Source organism: Homarus americanus, unplaced genomic scaffold (genome assembly GCF_018991925.1).
Source record: "Homarus americanus isolate GMGI-L3 unplaced genomic scaffold, GMGI_Hamer_2.0 scaffold40995, whole genome shotgun sequence".
NCBI classification, from domain to species: Eukaryota; Metazoa; Arthropoda; class Malacostraca; order Decapoda; family Nephropidae; genus Homarus; species Homarus americanus.
In genome coordinates, this window is record NW_024745778.1 from 548712 (window position 1) to 572901 (window position 24190).

The 24190-nt window shown below is 36.1% G+C and overlaps 1 protein-coding gene across 1 annotated transcript in view; it reads right to left on the bottom strand.

Annotated features, from left to right (window-relative positions):
- Positions 1-24190, bottom strand: part of LOC121878798 (mucin-5AC-like) — a 57963-nt gene that overhangs the window by 7407 nt on the left and 26366 nt on the right. Inside the window, exons 7-13 of the mRNA XM_042385221.1 lie at positions 22606-22641; positions 18651-18760; positions 16115-16258; positions 14240-14364; positions 13776-13912; positions 9516-9671; positions 2237-2376 (exon numbers count right to left, since the gene is read on the bottom strand). Coding sequence (XP_042241155.1) covers positions 2237-2376; positions 9516-9671; positions 13776-13912; positions 14240-14364; positions 16115-16258; positions 18651-18760; positions 22606-22641 — 848 coding nt within the window. The remainder of the gene's footprint in view (positions 1-2236; positions 2377-9515; positions 9672-13775; positions 13913-14239; positions 14365-16114; positions 16259-18650; positions 18761-22605; positions 22642-24190) is intronic.

Consider the following 24190-nt stretch of genomic DNA (forward strand, 5'->3'; position numbering starts at 1 on the left):
ACAAACTAAAGCCTAATAAGTCACCTGGTCCTGATGAGGTATTTGCCAGAGTATTCAAGGAATGCAAGGAAGAGCTTAGTATGCCCATAGCAAAGTTGCTTAACATGCCCTTAAAAACGGGTGTATTACCAGAATCCTGGAGGATAGCGAATGTATAACCGATTTTCAAGAAGGGAGATAGATCACTATCCTCTAACTACCGTCCAATCAGTCTAGCATCAACTGTAGGCAAATTACTGGAAGCAATCATTTCAAACTCTATTCGAAATCACCTGGAGAAGCACAAATTGATCAATGATTCCCAACATGGCTTCACAAGCGGGCGTTCATGTCTAACTAATCTATTAACATTCTTTTCATCTTTTTCCGAATCAGTGGACGAGGGGCACAGTTATGATGTGGTATATCTCGACTTTAGCATAGCCTTCGACAGAGTCCCCCACGAAAGACTAATTAGAAAGGTAGCAGCGCATGGCATCAAAGGTAATATCCTTAAATGGATTAGGGCGTGGTTACGGGACAAGAAACAGCGAGTGAGCATAAACGGCACTAAATCGCATTGGAGCAACGTCACTAGTGGAGTTCCCCAAGGCTCAGTACTCGGACCATTATCATTTATTATATACATAAACAACATAGATATCGGCGTAGACAGCAACATCAGTAAATTTGCTGATGACACTAAAATGGGGAGTGTAATTAAATCTCACGAGGACTCCGCAAAACTACAGGAAGATCTGAACAAATTTTTCGAATGGTTTGAAAAATGGCAGATGAAATTCAATGTGGACAAATGTAAAGTACTCAGTATGGAAGATGTAAACAGGGAAACCAGATACCAGATGAACAACGATGTTATTGAGAAATCCGACTGTGAGAAAGATTTAGGAGTAATGATAAGTAAGAATCTTAAGCCAAGTAAACAATGTGTATTTGCTCGAAACAAGGCTAATAAAGTACTTGGGTTCATACAAAGGAGTGTTAGTTGCAAGACTAGCGAGGTCATCCTAAAACTATATCTTGCACTTGAGACCTCATTTGGATTACGCAGTTCAATTCTGGTCACCGTATTACAGAATGGATATAGAAACCTTGGAAAGAATTCAGAGGAGAATGACAAGACTAATCCCGGGCATTAGGAACCTTGAGTACAGAGACAGGTTAAAGCATCTTAATTTGCACTCCCTCGAGAGACGTAGAGTAAGGGGTGATATGATAGAGGTGTATAAATGGAATTCAGGGGCTAAACAAGGGGGTCATTGCAAAGGTACTAAAATTATCCAACTAGGAGCAAACTCGTAACGATGGCTTTAAATTAGACAAATTCAGATTTAGGCGCGAAATTGGTAAACCTTGGTTTGGAAATAAGAATAGTGGACGAGTGGAACAAGTTACCAAATATCATCATTAACTCGAATACGCTGGATGGATATATGAGCAAAAGGGGTTGGGTGTAAATGGGACTGCCCAGTATGGGACAATACAGTAGGCCTGCTGCAGTTTCCTCCTTTCTTATGTTCTGGCATTTAGAAACACTTCTAATTGTCGGCTTAATAATAATAATAATAATAATAATAATAATAATAATAATAATAATAATAATAATAATAATAATAATAATAATAATAATAATAATAATAATAATAATGATCCTTATTATTACCTTGATAGTTTCTTTTAATGAGTCCTGGTAGCAGGGCCTTAACGTCAAGGTCCCTTTAAAAGCCCGTTTCGCCTACAGGGTACAGGCCATTATGGCTTATGTGTCATCCACCGGGCAAGCACAATTTATTTCATCTGAGCAAGATATATACCCCTCAATGGGATGACTTCCTTAATAATCACATCTACACCCACAACGCAGCAACTCCCCAGCATCTTACCGCACTGTACATACAATATATGTAGAGAAAACGCTGCTGTGAGTTTCCATCCTGAGTGCTAGATCTCCTTTATTGTACGTGTGTATGTGGTCATAAGAAAGAGAAAATTGACACATAAGAAAGAGAACTTTGACTACTGGCCACATACGCAAGGCTACAATATCCTTACATATATATTCCTTTATACTGTACCATTATCACTATCATTAATAAAGCCATTTCTTATATGAAGCACATACTGTATCTACAGTTATTTGGTTCCCATTGTGGAGGAAAAATATATGTGCTGAAAGGACAGAAGAATCTCACAACTATAATACTGTAATGTACTTTTGATCTGCAAAGAAACTAACCTCCAGACAAAAACCGATTGTCTCTCGTAGCATTCGGTGGTTTCTGTATTCAAGATCACCAGTGAAGTGTATGGGATTGTTGTCATTGATCCACGGTGACCAAGCATCACATGGGGTCAGGGTGGACGTAGGTCCAAAGGCTGGCCATGGAAAAAAAATTAAAATTATATATATATATATATATATATATATATATATATATATATATATATATATATATATATATATATATATATATATATATATATATATATATATATGTGTGTAGGTGGACGTAGGTCCAAAGGCTGGACATGGAAAAAAAAAAAAAAAAATATATATATATATATATATATATATATATATATATATATATATATATATATATATATATATATATATATATATATATATATATATATATATATATATATATATATATATATATATATATATATGCAAGTAAATCACTGTAGGTGCGAGTGATCTAGGTATATGCTGATAACCACAAGGAAAGAAGAAAACACGAAGTTCCCAAGCGCTTTCGTGCCTGGTTGACAGGGGTGTCAAGGTCAAACACGACAGAGTTGATGCCCTCGCCAAACTCGCGTCTAACAAAGACACCGTTGAATACAATTTGGGTCTGTCAAAAAGAACCCTTAAAACTGTAATTAGGAAAGAACTTATTGATGAGTTTGATGTAAGTAGACAAGTGCAAACAGGCACTAGTCGATCCATAGGTTACCATGATGAGATGTATCAAGTGAAACATGTATATGGAGCAAGTAACAAGATCACTAGATTACAAGATGTTGTAACCGCTAGATTAAAGTTAGGATATAAGTACCTTTGGCAGTATGTTCCTCAAGCAGATGTAAACAAAACTAAATGTATAGTGTGTGGCCAGACATATGGCCACACACTTGAACACTACGTCCTCGACTGTGTGAAGATAGAACCTTTTAGGGACAGGTCCAAGCACACTGTGTGTGAAATGGCACAACACTTCATCTCTAATGGCAAGATAGCCGACATATTAAGATTGTATCCACTTTTTTGCACTTAGTAACTATATCAATTCTCATGTACAGAACCAAATACGCAATGTGCTTGAATACTTCTCACGTAAATGTGAATAACAAAGTGTGAGGCCAGACTTACTGCCTCACACGCCTGTACTCACGCAATTGTGAATAAGTTACCCTTTATGTATAGAACTAAACAAATAATGTAAATGAAATACTGTGTAACATTCAGTGCCATAATATCCTAACAACGGGGGTTAATTATTATGACCCTTTGTAAACTCTACTCTGTAATCCTTTTGCGCTACCGCTCACAGGATGAGTGTGGGGTGCACAATAAAGTAGCCGCTGTAAGCGGCAAAATCAAAATCAACCTATATTTGTTTTTTCGGACTGGGTCTGTCCCAATTAGTCCGATTTATTGAGGTTCTACTGTATATGCCAGTGTTTACAAGAGATTAGGTTTTGTCTGTGGTTGGTACTGAATGTTGTAACAAGTGAATCATTCTTCAGAAAACAACAGACAAAAGGCAAAGATTCTTACAAATAAAAACTTTTTGTTGCCTACCATGAAGAAGTAAGTACAGGTAGCTGTTTAGTTAAGAAATTATATATATATATATATATATATATATATATATATATATATATATATATATATATATATATATATATATATATATATATATATATATATATATATATATATATATATATATATATATATATATATACATATATATATATATATATATATATATATATAAATATATATATATATATATATATATATATATATATATATATATATATATATATATATGCTGATAACCACAAGGAAAGAAGGAAACACGAAGTTCCCAAGCGCTTTCGTGTAGTTCACATCTTCAGGGGTGACAACCTGAGTCGAGGGTGCCAAGGGCAAGTAGTGAGGATAGAGAGTCAGTGATGATGAGACTGTCAGTAACAGTGGTTTCAATAAATTTAATAGCTGTGAGTATGGTAACTCATTCAGTTTGTAGAGTGGATGCCCAGTTGTTAATTCTAACTCCTTTCTCAATTATATTACCGTCAGGTTGAATCACAACAATAGCACTTCCAGCCCTCCCACAGGCGGTGTTAGAGATCCATCAGTGTAGATGGTCTGTGTGATATTATCATCAGTCTGTAGAGTGTGTATGTGTTCAAGAGCTCTCAATTTGGCAGTGTGTTGGAGATAAATGCTTTGTATAATTAATTTTTTAGGCGGATGTCGGTATTGTGATATCGAAGGGAACTGTCCGCCAGGGTGGCAAGAAGCGCTGTTGTGTCTCAACTTTGTACAGGTGGTCTAGTCCAAACATCTTCATATGTGTAGCTGTAGTTTGGATCCATTTAGACTCAGTAGTCCCATGGTTCATACTACTGACATATAGGAGTGGATGGGGTGGGGGGGAGATAACACTGCTTATCTGAACTATTTAAAAAAAAATCAGTTGTTGTTAAGTTATTACTGCACTTCAACAACTAGGGTATTTAAGTGTATAACAAGGTTATTAAAAGAATATTACATCAACAATAAAAAAATATGAGAGAGAACTCTCTGGGTTGAAAACTCAGACTATAAGTCTGGTTGTCACCAAGATGATTGTTATTTACTGTAAAGTGTTATGTGTAAGTAGCCACAGAATTTGTCTTATGAATAAAGAGAAAACTATATACTGTACAGTACTATAAAGATAAAACTAAGAACAAATAAGTGTAGGAGTATATTATATGTTAAAGATGAGTGTTTATCTGGGAGCAGTTGACAGGGGGCGGGGGGTAGGACGGATGGGAGACTCTTTCCAACTCTCTCCCTCAATGTTCCTCTAACTGTCTAACACGTCTTTGTGCAATTTCACCCCAATTCTCAAATACAAGAAATTTTGGATCATTTGGTGCCAGGTTGATAAAATATTATCATAAATGAATCGGCTTTCCTGAAAAACAGAATCCCACACTGAACACCGTGAGTCATTTGTTTACAAAGGGCAAACAGCTAATCGGCTTACCACAATGTCTGTCTTCAGCATTTATCAAATTAGTACTGTACATTCCTGTATTCATCATCACTTAATAAATACTATTGCGGTGTATTTATCACCACTTAATAAATACTATTGTAGTGTATTTATCATCACTTAATAAATACTATTGTAATGTATTTATCAACACTTAATAAATACTATTGTAGTGTATTTATCATCACTTAATAAATACTATTGTAGTGTATTTATCACTTAATAAATACTATTGTAATGTATTTATCAACACTAAATAAATACTATTGTAGTGTATTTATCACTTAATAAATACTATTGTAATGTATTTATCACCATTTAATAAATGCTATTGTAGTGTATTTATCACCACTTAATAAATATTATTGTGGTGTATTTATCATCACTTAATAAGTAATATTGTAGTGTAAAGTATTATGCATCTGCCTATACCCTGGTTTATTTATTAATCATTTGTCTTAGTGTACAAGTTGCCAAATTAAGCCATCATATAACACTCGGAGGCAGTAAATAACGGTGTCTAGAAGGTATCTTCACATTAAATACTTTACAGTGTGTTATAGTGACCTCAGTTGTAAGCTGGTCTGCTGAAAGCTCTCACCCGAACGCATCCTGAACAAATAACCTTCTGATACAGCTTATCCTTTTATTTTCAAGTCTTATTACAAATATCATACAGTATTGCGTTTTTTCTCTATTACTGAAGGTATTATATAGCAAATCTGATTCGACCACTGTATAGTATTCAGAAAGTGTTGTTCATTTCACATTTTTTTGTATTTAATCTTCAACATTTCTTAAACATGGATTAAAAAAAATTATTTCTGGTGATCAGAGCATCTGAGCAGCTAGACAGCCCACCAGTGGTGAAGAGAATAAATGTAAACAATACAATAAAAAAAATTTGACAACGAGTTATTTTTAATTAAATACTTCAACAAGTTTATAAAATATCACCAAACAATGAAAGACCTTCAAAAAGATGTAACGTATACTTTTTCTTTTATCCTCTTCACCACTGATCGGCTCTTAGCCGCTTAGGCAGTTGGTCACATCTCTGTTATGCATTGTTGGCAAATAATGTACTGGCATGTGAATATATATCTGAACCTGCCCCAGTGTTGGTCAACACTCCCCACAATACCTCCAACACTCCTGTGGCTGGGAGTTTGAGTTCCCAGAATTGGCTGCTTTTTATTGTTCACTGTCACAGTGCACACCACTGAATAATCATCACTGTCATAGGCCACACCACTGAATAATCATCACTGTCATAGGCCACACCACTGAATAATCATCACTGTCATAGGCCACACCACTGAATAATCATCACTCTCATAGGCCACACCACAGAATAATCATCACTGGCATAGGCCACACCACAGAATAATCATCACTGTCATAGGCCACACCACTGAATAATCATCACTGTCATAGGCCACACCACTGAATAATCATCACCGTCATAGGCCACACCACTGAATAATCATCACCGTCATAGGCCACACCACAGAATAATCATCACCGGCATAGGCCACACCACAGAATAATCATCACTGTCATAGGCCACACCACTGAATAATCATTGTCAATACACCACTGAATAATCATCACTGTCAGGCCACAATTCTAATCATCACTGTCATAGGCCACACCATTGATTAATCATCATTGTCATAGGCCACACCATTGATTAATCATCACTGTCATAGGCCACACCATTGATTAATCATCATTGTCATAGGCCACACCATTGATTAATCATCACTGTCATAGGCCACACCATTGATTAATCATCATTGTCATAGGCCACACCATTGATTAATCATCACTGTCATAGGCCACACCATTGATTAATCATCATTGTCATAGGCCACACCATTGATTAATCATCACTGTCATAGGCCACACCATTGATTAATCATCATTGTCATAGTCCACACCATTGATTAATCATCACTGTCATAGTCCACACCATTGATTAATCATCACTGTCATAGGCCACACCATTGATTAATCATCACTGTCATAGTCCACACCATTGATTAATCATCATTGTCATAGGCCACACCATTGATTAATCATCACTGTCATAGTGCACACCATTGATTAATCATCATTGTCATAGGCCACACCATTGATTAATCATCACTGTCATAGGCCACACCATTGATTAATCATCATTGTCATAGGCCACACCATTGATTAATCATCAGTCATAGGCCACACCATTGATTAATCATCATTGTCATAGGCCACACCATTGATTAATCATCATTGTCATAATTAACATTGATTAATCATCAATTTGATTAATCATCATTGTCATAGGCCACACTATTGATTAATCATCACTGACACCATTGATTAATCATCATTGTCATAGTCACACATTGATTAATCATCACCACACCATTGATTAATCATCATTGGCCACACCATTGATTAATCATCATTGTCATAGTCCACACTATTGATTAATCATCACTGTCATAGGCCACACCATTGATTAATCATCATTGTCATAGTGCACACCATTGATTAATCATCATTGTCATAGGCCACACCATTGATTAATCATCACTGTCATAGGCCACACCATTGATTAATCATCATTGTCATAGTCCACACTATTGATTAATCATCACTGTCATAGGCCACACCATTGATTAATCATCATTGTCATTGGCCACACTATTGATTAATCATCACTGTCATAGGCCACACCATTGATTAATCATCATTGTCATAGTCCACACTATTGATTAATCATCACTGTCATAGGCCACACCATTGATTAATCATCATTGTCATAGGCCACACTATTGATTAATCATCATTGTCATAGGCCACACCATTGATTAATCATCATTGTCATAGGCCACACTATTGATTAATCATCACTGTCATAGGCCACACCATTGATTAATCATCATTGTCATAGGCCACACTATTAATTAATCATCACTGTCATAGGCCACACCATTGATTAATCATCAGTCATAGGCCACACCATTGATTAATCATCATTGTCATAGGCCACACCATTGATTAATCATCACTGTCATAGGCCACACCATTGATTAATCATCACTGTCATAGGCCACACCATTGATTAATCATCATTGTCATAGGCCACACCATTGATTAATCATCACCGTCATAGGCCACACCATTGATTAATCATCCACCATTGATTAATCATCACTGTCATAGGCCACACCATTGATTAATCATCATTGTCATAGGCCACACCATTGATTAATCATCATTGTCATAGGCCACACCATTGATTAATCATCATTGTCATAGGCCACACTATTGATTAATCATCACTGTCATAGGCCACACCATTGATTAATCATCATTGTCATAGTCCACACTATTGATTAATCATCATTGTCATAGGCCACACCATTGATTAATCATCATTGTCATAGGCCACACCATTGATTAATCATCATTGTCATAGGCCACACCATTGATTAATCATCATTGTCATAGGCCACACCATTGATTAATCATCATTGTCATAGGCCACACCATTGATTAATCATCACTGTCATAGGCCACACCATTGATTAATCATCATTGTCATAGGCCACACCATTGATTAATCATCACTGTCATAGGCCACACCATTGATTAATCATCATTGTCATAGGCCACACCATTGATTAATCATCATTATCATTATCTGAACCTGTGGCAACAAAGCCCATATAGTAATACAGCCATAAAGCAGCTGTGTCTATGCTAGTTGTGAAGGGGTAGCACAGAGCATTTATAATTATTGACCAACCTTCCTATGTTTGTGTACAAGTGATTTAATCTCATCAAATTAAAGGTGTACCCATTTCTGGGTCACTTTTCTGTGAATCGACCAAACTTTCACCAGAAAATAACATATACTGAGCCTTGTGCCTTTACAGCTGGATGGTTGCATAAATTTAAGTTGGTCCATGGCAAGAGCTGTTAAACTCTCTGTCAAGGTTATTAAATATTCACACCATAAAATGGCCAGCATTTTTAAAATCCATAAAAGAATTGTGGATCTTTAATAATTTATTTCATCAGTTTAGATATAGTGGCAAGAGTAACAGCAGGTACAATATTTATTTATATGATTGATGAGCTTTGTACTAACTGGTGGTAGATGTTACAGCATAGACAAGGGTAACGGTAGATACAGAACAATTAGAGAATTATATGACTGATAAGCAAAATACTTACTGATAGTACTTGAGACAGTTGTAACTTCTTCACAGGCACAGTAGAAGGAAATTTCATAATTAAAACAACCTGCGACATTGTCTACACTGAGACACTTCAGACCATGTATGGCATCACAGATTATATTTTGTTGGAGATCAGTAGCAGGAAGTTGAGCTGTGAAAGGGAGCTGGTTTCAGTAAGTTATATTTTTAAATTGTACATTGGATTAAGATTATCTGTATACATTGAAAACTACAGTATCAGAAAGTCCCTGACTTATGAATGTCCAACTTACGAACGCCCGCCAATACAAATGGGGTTAAACTTTAAATTTACTGTATTTCATTAACCTGATGACTTATTTTTTACTTTCATTTACTGTAATTTTTCATTCTATTTCTCGTTTTTTCTTAAATTAAGTGATTTTAGATGTACAGTAAACCCTCGAAGATCCGGACCTGGGAAATACGGATTTCGGAAGATCCGTACCAAAAATTTGGGGATTGATGCACCATTCAAGCAACTTTCAGAAGCTTCTTCCCAGGCCTTGCCAATGTTGTCGATTGCATGAAGAATGTTGAAGCGGCGCCAACATTCTTGGGCCATAGGTTTATTTTCTCCATCTGTAGCCCTTAGCAGCTGGGCCATGGTGCACAATAAAAAATACTCCTTGAATGCAGCGATTACACCTTGGTCCATAAGCTGCATCAGTGTTGTCATGTTAGGAGGCAGGAAGACAACTCGAACATTGTCATGTAAGTCGTCGATATCGGGAGGATGAGCTAGAACATTGTCAACGACAAGAAGAATTTTGAAGACAAGGTTCTCCTTGGCACAGTATTCCTTCATTGCAGGGACGGCGTACACGTTTAGCCACTAGCTAAATATGGAGCTGGTTGTCCATGCCTTGTTATTTGCCTTGTAAATGACAGGAAGGTGTTCCTTGGAGTAACCTTTCAGGACCCTTGGGTTGGCAGTGCGAGAAATTAGCATACAGTAGGCTTCAGCTTGAAGTCGCCAGCAGCATTAGCGCCAAGCAGCAGTGTCAAACGGATTTTTGCTGCTTTAGAACCTGGCGCTCTTTTCTCTTTCTTTTGAGATATAGGTTCTATCTCGCATCCTCTTCCAAAATAGACCAGTCTCATCCACATTAAAGACTTCATTAAAGACTTGTTTCGCTGAGTAGCCTTCTTCCTCGACAATGCTTTTGAAATCAGGAAAGAATATATCAGCAGCAACCGTATTTGAACTAGCACCTTCACCAGTCATTTTAATGTTATGGAAGTTGTAACGATGCTTAAAACGTTGAAACCATCCTTAGCTGGCCGTAAAGTTCTCTTCCTTTGATCCTTCACCCTCTACTGCCTTTAAGTCATCAAACAAGGATTTTGCTTCATGCTGGATAACCATAAGGCTCACAGGGGCATTGTGTTGATTCTGGTCCTTCATCTTTTCAATAACGGAACTTCGAGAACAACTTGTCTTTGTTGCACTCAGAGAACTACAACTTCCAGCACTAGCCTTAATCTTGTCTGTCGATCTGGATAGTACCCACTGGTGTAGGGGTTAGACCTAGAGCAGCAGCTTTGTCCACAGTATGTTCTCCTTTTTCAAAACAGGTTATTTCCTCCATTAGCATCAGTATAGGATTGAGCAAAAACTCTTTGAACAAGCAAGACTGGAAGCTTAACAAAGACTGGCGTCGCTTGGGTACGCTGTGTGACGTTCAGTGAGTGAAAGGTAATGCTCCAAGCTATTAAAGCGTAGCGCGGCAAGAAAAGAGAGTGGTGAGTCGTACAAAGTAGTCCGTGATGAAGCAAAGACAACGTTATATTGAGTCGTCCCGTTAACCAAATTATTGGGATCTAAATAATAGTGATGTTATAACGAAACGACGTTAAATGGGGACTTACTCTACAGTAATCTAATGTGGATTAGAAATATATAAGATAATTATATTATAAAATAAAAAACAAAGACCATAGTGTGTATGTGAGAGAAGTGAACGTGTATGGAAGTGGTTCTAGCCAAGGCCTTGGCTATAAACTATGTGGCCGATGCACCAACCCAGCAGTCTTTTATATTATATCTCCGTTAGCCAGAATCTCTCTTAACCGAAACTCTTCGACAGAAAAAAAGGGGCACATTTTCTGGAAAATTCTGAGAAAATTTTCCCAGTACCCGAAAAATTCCAGAAAATTTTGGTGGTAAGGGAGTCTATTTTCCGGGGCTGAGAGATGAAAATCAGGCACATTTTCTGAAAATTCAGAGAAAATTTTTCTGGTACCCAGAAAACTCTGGGGATGGGGGATATTTTTCCGGGTTTGAGAAATGATGTAATGCATCATTCTGGAACTTCAGACAACATTTTTCCGTTACCTGGAAAATTACTGGGATGAGAGATTTTTTCGGCTTTGAGAAAGTCGTCTCGTTACTAAGAAATCTCTCATTCTCGGAAGAGCTCTACATCAATTGTTCCGGCTAACTGAGATATGACTTTGTAATGAAACTATAAAACTTGTGAATAATTATTACAATAATCTGTTGTGACTTAGAAACATGGAAAATATAATACAAAACAATACAATAAGATAGAATAAAGAGCACATGCCTGTGAGTCGGCTGAGCTGGTCGATTGCCTGAACTATGTCACGAGCTGGATGCATGGGAGGTATGCGTTTGGAAGAACTTACTCTTTGTACAGTCACAATCAAAAGTTTTGGCATCCCCTGGCTGGGTGTCCGCCGAGGCCAGGGTTGAGGTAAGACTGGGTGGTCAGACGCAGACTAGTTCAGCAATGTGGTAACGAGGCACTACGATGGTGAGGTTCACATTCCACCACCACAACACTCCGAGATTCATAGCACACGAGCACAGGAAGGAACTTATTACGAACTTTGCCATGTCATGAACTTGCATAACAAATGCATTCATAACATTGTTGCCACACATAGCAATAACATGTTAAGATTGGAGCATGAAAAACTTTGCCCGGTCTCAAAACACTGGCTTGGAACCACGAGATGCGTGTCCTCATATTATACATGAATCATCAGTGCAGCATTATATAAAGGGTGGCCGGCAGCCAAATTTCGTCAAGAGGGTATTATGTATTATATATTCAGTGCTGCTCTGTTATAATGAATTGTGTGTAAAGTGGTTTATGGTTTATATACTGTGCACATATTAGTTGTTTATTAAGGATGGAAAACCAAGTGCAGTTTAACTTTGTGAGGAGTCATTGCCTACAATATTTTGTCCTATGCTAAATACAGTATTTTTAAAGTCAGTGATCATGTATATTATATATTATCTTGATTAAATTTAATAGTTCATGATGGAAACTGCACATTTATTATGGTGAACTTTTGTTATTAAATTTTATTTAAATCTTTTGTGACGTGTATAATCACAAACCTTCACTCCTGAACTGTTGTGATAAAGTAAGAGGGCTGTGATTAAACCCATGACGCTCAATTTCGTCCTTATTTGTTTTTGTAACATTTGCATTTAACATTGTTTGTCGTGTAGTGAAGTAACATTAATTTTAAGTAATAAATATTAAGGATTAAGTTGTGCAGAGTTGCCAATTTGTTTTTTTTGTTGTGCCATGTGTGCCCTCATTATTATATTAATCCTTAGCGTAATTCAAGTTGCTATGTTATGGCATAACAATAGAAACATTATAAACATTATTCATGGCTACCTTATACTAGGGGGTTCGGTGTTTATTAAAAAAATAAAATAAATATTTTCAAACTTTTTTCCCAATTGATAGCATACAATAAATTCTTATACGTAAAGTTTCTCCCCATATAATGGCACACATCGCCATGCCTCAAGTATTGCCAAAAATTAACAAGCAGTGTTGTATGTCCACATAATACAACGTGTTATTAATGTTTCCCAACTTAAACAAACACCAGAAATTATAAAGTGTCACATAATGAGGATTGCTTACTAAACACGGTGCACCTGTGCCCTAAACTGTGTTAGACGCTGGCACCCCCTCTAGCCCCTTACTTATGTAATTAAATTACAAGGCATCTGTTGTTCATTGGGTCATAAATGCAACCCTGTCTTAAAAGGACACCATATGTAGAGGCACCAGCCCACACCCCTATCACCCTTGAAGTAAGTGACAGTTACTTAATTTTCAGCAGGAAGGAGGGAGGGAGGGAGGGAGGGTCATGGAGGAATACTGCATGACCGATGCATGTGTGTGCAATTTTTGGGGGGAGGGATGCAGGATAAACCTGCATCAACAGCTATACTTACAAAAAACTTCCCTGCAGCTTGCATTGGCAGGATGTTCGCATGACAATTTGTTTTGTTTAAGAATTTGGTCCACAGTCAACATGAAACCATCTTCATCCTCATTTATACTACTAACGTATGGTGTCCAATCATCACATCTAGAATTGTTTTTAAATCACATTAAAACCGGAGATAAATGTACAGATCTATGCAAATACATTGAAAAATTCTTGTACAAGCACCAACTTCATACATCAAAGAAAATAGTTTAAGCAAATACAATCTTGTTTTTCAACTACAACATCAGTGAACTTTAGCTATTACTTTTCAATTTCAGTTGTCTGATGTGAACAAAATTAGAAACCTTAATACAGTATATTGTTTGAACAGTGAGTAATATATCATCTTACATGTGGAAATAATAACTGGCATTAAGTATCTTACTATGTAGGTTTTTTGATAAAATGGTTGGGGCAATAACTTACAGCTCTGTGGTTGAAGTTTCAGTAGGAACAGGAGTGGATAAACAATGTTCCAAGGGGACACAGCTTATACTGTTGTCTTGGCAGGTACATCGCTTACATGAAGGTAGATTGTATGAAACTCCAGGCTGTAAGAATAATTTATTGGCTAATGAAAATCACTTTAGTCCTAACATATACATAAAAAAGCAAAACATAAATTAGCTGAACTTCCACCTACAGTGGGGTTTCATTTTATGTGATTCTGACGTATACGGTTATAGCTTACGTGATTGGTTGAAATGTGACGATAGTTACAGTATAGCTTGCACGGTAGTTGTGGGTAGCGGTATAGCATTAAATTAGTGATCTTATGGTTATTTAGCCCCAAATTTAGTGATTTTAGTCATTTTAGTTATTGAACATATTTTTATAATATATCAGTACTCTACTGAAAAAATAAAAAAAACTGGCGAACGCAACAACAGCCAGTTCCACCATCTCTCACCTCCAGCACGCTGGTGTCATCTCTTACCTATTAGCTCTCATTAGGCCGATATCAAATCTGATTAGACCACTGTACAGTATCCCCATTAAAGGCCGCAGTATATATTTCAATAAAAAATAAGCTAATAGTATTTTATAAAAAGATAATTAATTTTTTAATGAACTGTACTTAGGGTAAGTAAGTAATTAAGTAATATACTGTAGTACAGTTCATTAAGATACAAAAAATATTATAAAATATATTACAGGTCGAAAATCGATTTTATGGCAATAAATGGTCCGCAACCTCTGATGTTCTGGACAGTTTTACGGTGGTGGAATTTCATATTTACCCCTCATGTTCACGGTAGGTTAACCTTACCGGGCTGTGAGGTGTTATGGTTAATTTTGAACTCATAAAACAAACTTATCATAAAGTAAAAAACATAAAAGAAAATAAGCTTTCTTTATGTGTTAAGAATTCACGCTAAGTGGGGTAGGTTGGAGTGAGGGATCTCAGTTGTCTCATGTGTAGTCAAACAATTGTAACCAAATGGGAATAATTTTTTTTTCATATTATATTATTATTATTTTGAGTTATTCCTCACATTTACTGGTATATATTATATTATATTATTCCTTATACAAGTTGGTATGTGGTGGGAATTAATTTTCACAGTTGGTACCACTGTTCATAGCATTAACTGTTGTGGCGGTGGTCAAGGCCATTCGTTGGTGTGAATCTAGTGTGTTGTTGCAAATTACGTCTAGGATTTTACCTATAACTGAGTGGCTTTGAAAAGTCGATTATTATTAAAGGAATATATCATGAAATAGATTAAGATGAATGAATGTCTGTGTGTTCGTGTGTGTGTTAGTGTGTCCGCACGAGAATCTCGGAAACTACTTTACCGATCTGTAGTGATGACGGATGGTGTTATAAGTAGTGATGATGATGGATGGTGTTATATGTAGTGGTGATGGATGGTGTTATATGTAGTGATGATGGATGGTGCTATATGTGGTAATGATGGATGATGTTATATGTATGTTATACCATACCGCTGTACCGGTATGGTATACTCGCATAAAATGAGACCCCACTGTATAAAGTATTTCCTGTCTATAGATGTGTGAAGAAATCAAATAGTGTTCACCCAATTTTCATTAATATTTAATTTTTTTTTTTAAATATTAATTGCACATCATTTGGCAATAATAAAACACTTGTAATAAACAAATATCTGGATGGGCTTTCCAATAACAAAATTTCACAGCATTTTTCTACACCGAGATAAAACTTGTAATCTTGTCGGTAATATTCCAAACATCTGCTGAATAAATGCGTTTCTCTGTGACCCATTAACTGTTTTGTTATCATATAATAAGATTCTGAAATATTATTTTACATACCATTATAGCAGGTCCAGCATCATCTTGTCGGCAAGTGCACTCAGCCTCAGGAACACAGTGTGTGTCATTTATCATAAACTGACCGTATGGACAGGTTATATCGTCGAGATTGTCAACACAGCCATATGCACAGTTGTCACCATTCTATGGGTAAAAGCAGTCTTATAATCATACATGTTTAAAAGACATTCACTGAAAGTTGTTTTGTTTTTAAGAGTAGACTCAAACATGGGGGTTACGCTCTTGAATAAAACTATGTTGAGCATATGTGTAATGGGCAAATTTAATACCTTATGACCAAAATTGGGTTACAGGAAGTTAAGAAAAAAAAGGTCTTAACCTAACCTCAGGAGTGAATATGCCCTGTATATTGTACTGCCCATGCATACATATACGGGTGTGGACAAAATTCCCTGAACACCTGTCTGGTTACTGGGAAAATTTTCCAAGTGTCTAAACTACTCATCGTGCACAGACACTAGCCCACATCCTCAGAATGCTTCTGGGTACTGGAGAAAGTTTTCCAAGAGTCTAAACTTCTGGAGTCTATAAAAACAGCTATAATTAAGTTAGAAACTCCACTTCGTTACTAGAATAATCCAGAATAGTTTATCTAAATGTGAGGTAAAATAAGTATATTTAAAAATTAAAAATCCTCTCACAAATAATCAGAAACAAGACAACAAAATTTATAAGAAATGTAAAAGTGTACCCGCAAGACAATTCCATGCTTTGTTTATACAGTTAACTTTGATAACAAAGTACACACATATATATATATATATATATATATATATATATATATATATATATATATATATATATATGTATTTCATTAGCCCAATAAAGCTCGCGGACTTCTACATATAATCAACACCTCACCCCGCCAGGGTTCGAACCCACGATCTTATGATTGTGACCAGGGAACGTTACCTCTGGGCCACCAGGACACTAAAAGCAATCCTAGACTCTGTTATATTTCACATGAGGCCTGTTCAACGAGCTTATGGCGCCGTGAACCTCTAATGGGGACTACCCATGCCACTTAGGTGGGTGATCAGAGTAACGTTTTACCAAATCTGGGTTTGAGTCCTGGCGGGGTGAGGTGTTGATTATATATATATATATATATATATATATATATATATATATATATATATATATATATATATATATATATATATATATATATATATATATATATATATATATATATATATATATATCCTTTTCCGATTCAAATACTAGCGAAGGTTCTGCACAAATATTGCAGCATATATGAGGGGCCCAGTTCTTGTCCTGATCTCCAATCTTACAGCCAAAATAAAGATGATACGCTTTCCTAACCAAGGCAGTTATAGCAAGCTTTTGTGATGCAAAAGTCAATTCTCCACAAACATAACAAAAGTTATCTGCACTGTTCACGCAATTACTAGGCATATTTGTTCAAATTTGGTTAAAAAAACCATCAATGTCAAAAGCAAACACTGAAAAGAGACTTTATGACTGTATGACTTCCAAGAACGAATTGATGCAATCCAGTAAGTAGGGCGATGTATTCCTGAGTTATGATTGCACCATCCACTTTCTGTTCTCAAGGTGGCCAGAATAGCAAACAGTGCCAAAATTCATTTAAGTCGCACAATAGGTCCATTCAGTATAAGCCTGTCCCCCCCCACAAAAAATTATACTGACCTCCACTCCCCCTTCTCATAAGTAGATGCAATTGTCAATTTTATGCATCATTTTTGTACTCAGTGCCCCCAAATTAGTAAAGATTGACTACTCTCATTTCTGAAGCATTTTGGCTGTAGACCAGTGGAATCAAACTCTGGACCTCTGCATGTGAACAGTTTGGAGTACACAAGAAGGCCTTGCACCTATATAGTAGGATGGTGAAATGGAGTCCATCTTTACTTATCACAAGGCAGCTCAATATTAACCACCAAAATTTTATATAATAATCAAGGAAACAATTTACAAGCCCTGACAAGTTCTTAATGCAAACTAAATCACCTTAATTGGAAAAAAAAGACAAAAATAATAATACATTTCACCATAATTACCACATTATTTCGGTTCAACTGGTGTCTGGTTAATAAAACATTATTGTAAACAATAAGTTTTCATAACAAAATCCCACACTCAACCCAGAGGAGTTATTGTGTCATAGTTAGTTCCCGATGATATGTTTAAATAGACGAACTGCTGATAGTGTTTATTACAGTACTTGTGATACCAAACTACAGTATATCTTATATAACAAAAACAGTAATGAATCACACAAAAATATTTAACTTATAACTTAAGAAAGGTCTAAACACGAGACTCATAAGTAGAAAGTACAAAACTCATTTTATTACTATGGGGAGTGTGAAATTTGGGAGGAAGGTGCACGAATGTCGCAAAACGGGGAATTTGGGGGTCCGTGTGAAACTTGTAAATCGCAAAAGTGGAGCTGCCAGCAACATATGTGTTCTTAAAGCCTAGCGGTCACTTTGGATGCCTTGTGATTAAGAAGATAAAATATACTTACCATGCATTCACCGATACTATGTAGAACCGATAAATGATAGTTGCATATTCTGTCACATGGCACAGCACATGTCTTGTACTTCTTGGGCGGTATGCACTCCGCAATCGGAGCTGTGAAATACAAAGAGAACTTAGAGAAATTATCAGCTATGAGGATATCTTTATCGAAGAATATGGGAGCAGAGCAGTATTTAAGCTCTACCACCAGTAAACACAATACTGTTTGAGAAGTATAGTATTATCTTTTTTTACGTTTTCAAGGCCAAAACATTATTATTCCGAAAGGTTGATTGATTGTGGTACAGTACGTGAAAAAACAGATCACACAAACGAAAAATTTGCGATATAAAATTTTTTAAAATTCGAAGATATTAACAGCAACTGCTGTGCCCTCTTTGTTTACAAATCTATCAATCACCTGCTTGACAATAATTATTTCCTGTTCCGGAATAATCAGAGATACAACTTAAGGCATCCAGAGCTACTAAGACCACTCTCCATGCGCTCCTCTCAGTCCCAGACCTCCATAAAATATCAAGGTGTGAAGGTGTGGAACAACTTATCCCCACCCATCCAAGCAAAGACTACGCTCCCTTCCTTTAAATCATCTCTTAAAATATATCTATTGTCTAAGTAATAATATTTCTTGTAACACCTACTATATTTACAGTACCTGCTTTTACTGTACCATCAAAACCGTTTTATCGGAAATTATCATGTAAATAGAGAAGTAATTACCATTGCAATAAACATAATTGCCAACTAGACATAATCCTGACAGCTCTGTCCTCTTGTTCAACCTTATTACTGTACAACCCATGTTGTACTGCTCCCTCATTATACTTATGTTTTTCAATTCCACTGTAATTTATGTATAAAAATAAATAAAAATAAAAAATAAATAAATAAATAAAATTAATAAATATTGAAGTGATAACCGTGGTAACATTATGAGATGTTCTTATTTCCACCATGCTTTTGTACTATTACAGATGATACTAAATGTTACATAACACTTCCTTGAGATAAATGTATAGTATAATCAGGTGCCTAAAAGAGAGCTCAGGTTATCAAATGGCTCAGCCATGTTAATATTGTTATTATTATCCACTCTGTATCTGTGTTTTTCTGGCTAAATAAACTGTTTTAATTCAATTCAATTCAAAACAACACTGTCCCATTATATCCCCCCTCCCTCTCTCCCTCCTCGCTGCCAGGGAAGTTTCTAGAGGGTCAATATATAATTTTCCTTACTTATTTTTTTATTGTTTTATCATTTGAAAATGTTAAAAATTATTTTTGGAAGAGTTTAGATTTTTCTCGATTTATCCCCACGTGGGGGTACTGCCAGCGGCACCCTAACCCAGGGCTTAAGGGTTAAATTAAGGAAACCGACTGAGGAAAGATAATTGAAAAATATGAAAAAAAAAAATCAGATCTTTGTGCACTTTCCTGCAGAAATTCCCACAATATCAAAGTTATTTTTGGAGATTTGGCAATTAAATGGACAGCTAAATGCCCCCCTCTCACGTGCATGCTCAAGGTAATTCTGATGTGTATCAACAGCCTCTAGTAAAATATTCATAAGAAATAAACAAGAAAAGATAACTACTGTTTTCTCTGCTGCTATCTGGCATCTTTCTGTTATGTTGCTGACTGTAGAGCGAGGAAGGAGGAGCAGCTGGACTCAGGGTTGCCAGATTGGCCTTTTTATGGCCAAATATGAGATATTTGGCCTTTTTGGAAGGTATTTGGCCACCAAAATTTCGATTTGGCCATATTCAAAATTTGGCCAAAATTTGGCCATTTTTTAAGTACGTACTAAACGCGTATTGAACGCGTTTACAATACGTAGACTGAACGGAGTGCCGGCCCGCCGGGCAGCTGGTGCCCGGCGGGCACTCAGAAAAACTCTTTGCAATAGAATTTACAGTAATGATGGTACAGACAAAGGCATCGAAAAAATTGATTTTGGAGCCAAATTTCAGCAAGAAGTTAATAGTCATCTAAAGGAGTTCAAGGAGAGACAACAAGTTAAAGAAGAAGAAAGCAAAGTCCTTGATGTTAAAAGAAGAAGCCGTATATTTATTGTTGAGGCCATCGATCAAGTGCGTTCCAGATTGTGCAATGCAGCTGAAGCATTCAAAAATCTTTCATTACTTAATCCTTTGAAGGTATTAAACCAAACAGCTAAAGGTGATTTACCTATGTTGCATTTAGCTAAAAATAATTCAGATGAAATAGAACAACAATATTAGAAAATTACTGTAACAGATTGGAGACTAGAAAATGTGTTTGAAAATAATGAAATTCCAGATGACACAACCAAATTTTGGCTTGGTGTCTATCATCATGAAAACTTCAAGGAATTGGCAGCTTATGCACTTAATTGCCTAGTCACACCAGCAAGCAATGCTATTGTTGAACGAATATTTTCTCTGGTAACTGCAATCAAAACAAAACCAAGAAACAGAATGCAAATCAATCTTCTAGATGCAATTATCAGAATCCGAGCGCATCTCTTCGAGAATTCAATCTGTTGTAAGGATATGCGTATAACGGATCGAATGATAACGAACTTCAAGTCTGATATTCTCTATTCGTATGGTGGTAGAATTGGTGTTGCATCAACTTCACACTCACAACAGACTGCACGAAGCGCTCAAGAAGAAGTTGACATAACGATATTCCTGTAACAAGATTGAGGTGAGTTATTTTACCTTATGCCTATTATTATTGTTAAATTGATTTATTTAGAAATATTTCAACGTTTTGTGTTTACTTTGTTGTTTTTAAAGGTTTCTAAGTTTAATTTGGAGAGTATGTAGGTTTTTAAAAACAATTTTACCATTTGACCTTTCTTTGGCCTTTTATTCCTGTGTTTTTGGCCATAAGCAACTGAAACCATCTGGCAACCCTGGCTGGACTAGCATTCAAATAGGGAACTCAGTTCGCTCTCCACTGTCGAAACAGTTCGTCGTATGACTCATTTCTTGCCGCAGCCCTTGCTCCAGAACATTTATTCAAAAATTTATTTTTTATTACATTTTCAGAAATTTATCCACTATTTATGGGCCAATAAAAAAAAATTGTCATTTGAAAGGGCAAAAAAAAAAACCTTCGAATTTGTTGGTCGTACTTTTTTGTTATTAAAAAAATAGATTAGGAGTGGTTGAATATGATTTTTTTTAATAATTTTATAAATATATAAAAAGTAATTCCAACAATTCGTTAATTATGTTGATAACTATCACATAAATAATATGCAAGAAGACTCTTCATGAGATAGCAGAGGCATATCAAAAATAAATTTCTTGAAATTTCGATTTTGTTATAATAAATTTCCAACCAAAATGCTTGAAACTTGGATATAATCAATACTATATAGATATACATAACATATAGGTATATAAAAATCACGAAAATCGGATGATAATTAAAATTGTCGAAGTCAGTATCCTTAAGGGTAATGTGTAGAGAAGTACAGTAGCATTCGACTACTGCCTTATGATTATATAATATTGTATAAAGGAGCTCCCCGACTTACGAAGGCCCGCTGATACGAATGGGATTAAACTTGAAATTTACAGTATTTTATTTACCTGAGGACATATTTTTTACTTTCATTTACTGTATTTTGTCATTCTATTTCTTCTTTTGTCTTAAATTAAGTGATTTTAGATGTATATAAGGACTTAGGCTTTGATATACCGGTAGTGGGATTTTAAACACTGTTCTGTAAGTATGATATGCACATAGCATGTGTTCCGACTTACGTACAAATCAAACTTAAGAACGTCCTCAGGAACAGAGCCCATTCATAACCCGGGAACTCCCTGTATAGAAACACCCATAAAAATTAAACAACAAGAGTTATGAAATTTGACAAAGTTTAAATAAAATTTAAGTGATAATTTCAAAATGAACAAGAGAATACCAAAGGCTAAGAAACTTACGTATCATTTGTTGTTGTGTTGTGGTCTCAGGAAATTCTGTCAAAAGTATAATAGAACCATTACAATATGTGATACTATATAATGCAATGAAATATAAAAAAATCAAATAAATTCAATAATGGAAGACTACCATTTAGTATTTTCTGTAAATAAGTGTTGTAGGAACAATCTAGTGCTTTAAAAAAAAAAATTCTCTCCAGAACCTATAAGTGGCACTGTACACAAAATGTCTCTAGGTTGTAATCACTGGAAAAACAAATAAGAAGCTTCTAATAATTTTTCTTCCATTGATATTAGGAGTTACTCTTTGGTAGAGAAGAAGTGATAAGTACTGGCTGCATTGTCTCCACCCTCTTATAATCCTTATCATATGAGAAGGGGGTGTTGATGGTACAGGGGTAATGCGCACATCTCTCAACAATATTTCAAAGGTTTGAATCATGCCTGGGCCGGCCATAACTGAGAAGGGTGTTATCCAGTGTGTCCTGAATTCTGTTTTTTTTTCCAGTACTAACCTCAGTTCTCTCTTGAAATGCCACACTGCAGTCTTACCAAAGCACTGTGAATACTTAAAAGTTTAGATACCAGAGGAGAGCACTGTACGACAGCTTCCCTTACCCTAAAACCATAAGGTTATGGGAAGCTTGGCTGCACCAGGTGCACCTCATTACAGTGTAAAAATCAGACTGGACCCGGACATTTCTGACCGTCATGGGCATTACCACAGTTAACACACACTGCAAGAACACCGTGCTCTAACTTACAACAAGTGTGGCTGACATGGCCATACATCTGACGATGGAAGCATCGTCTAGGGTTTGGTACATATGGTTTCACCTTAAGAGAGATCCAGGCAACCTTGATAGAGGTTGAAATTTCAAAACAATCAAATGTCAATAACAGAGTTGGTGTAGGGTTAAGAGCGCCATTTTCTTTCTTGCAGAACCTATCCATTTTCACCACCTTTTGGACTCACAGCTCCTCCAGAAGCTTCTCCTCTGAATATTGGAGCAGCTCTTTAGAGAATACCACCGCTCGACACTGGTTAAAGGTGGCATGTGGAGCACAGGAGACTGGGGCACCAGGTACCTCAGACAGGGTATGGAATCAAGCACTCTCCTGGGGAGAGGAGACCTCCACTAGGAGGCTACCATCTTGCTGGGTAAATATTTTTGTGTCACTCCCATAAATTCTTACAACTGACCTGTGAACATCAAAAATGTCCAGCGGCTGCATACTCAAAACCCCTCATCAGTTTTGTACAGTAGCAGAGATACGGTACCGTAACTTACAGACTCCTTACATTCCAATAAATTTCCCATACTCAAAATTTAATTATGGGTCTGTTAGCAGTCTGTAACTCGAGTGTTTACACTGTAAATTCAGTTCTCTTGTCCAAAGAGGGTTGGTATAATTGTGTAACAGTGGCATCACATTTTTTCTTACAAAAAGTATTTTTTTCATCGGTTTTTGGTATAATGCAATCAATAGTCATCCTAACATGACCTTTACCCAACCTAATCTTTAACTAACCTAACCTTTTCATAGTCTAATCTTTATCTAAGCTAAGCTAACCTAACCTAAC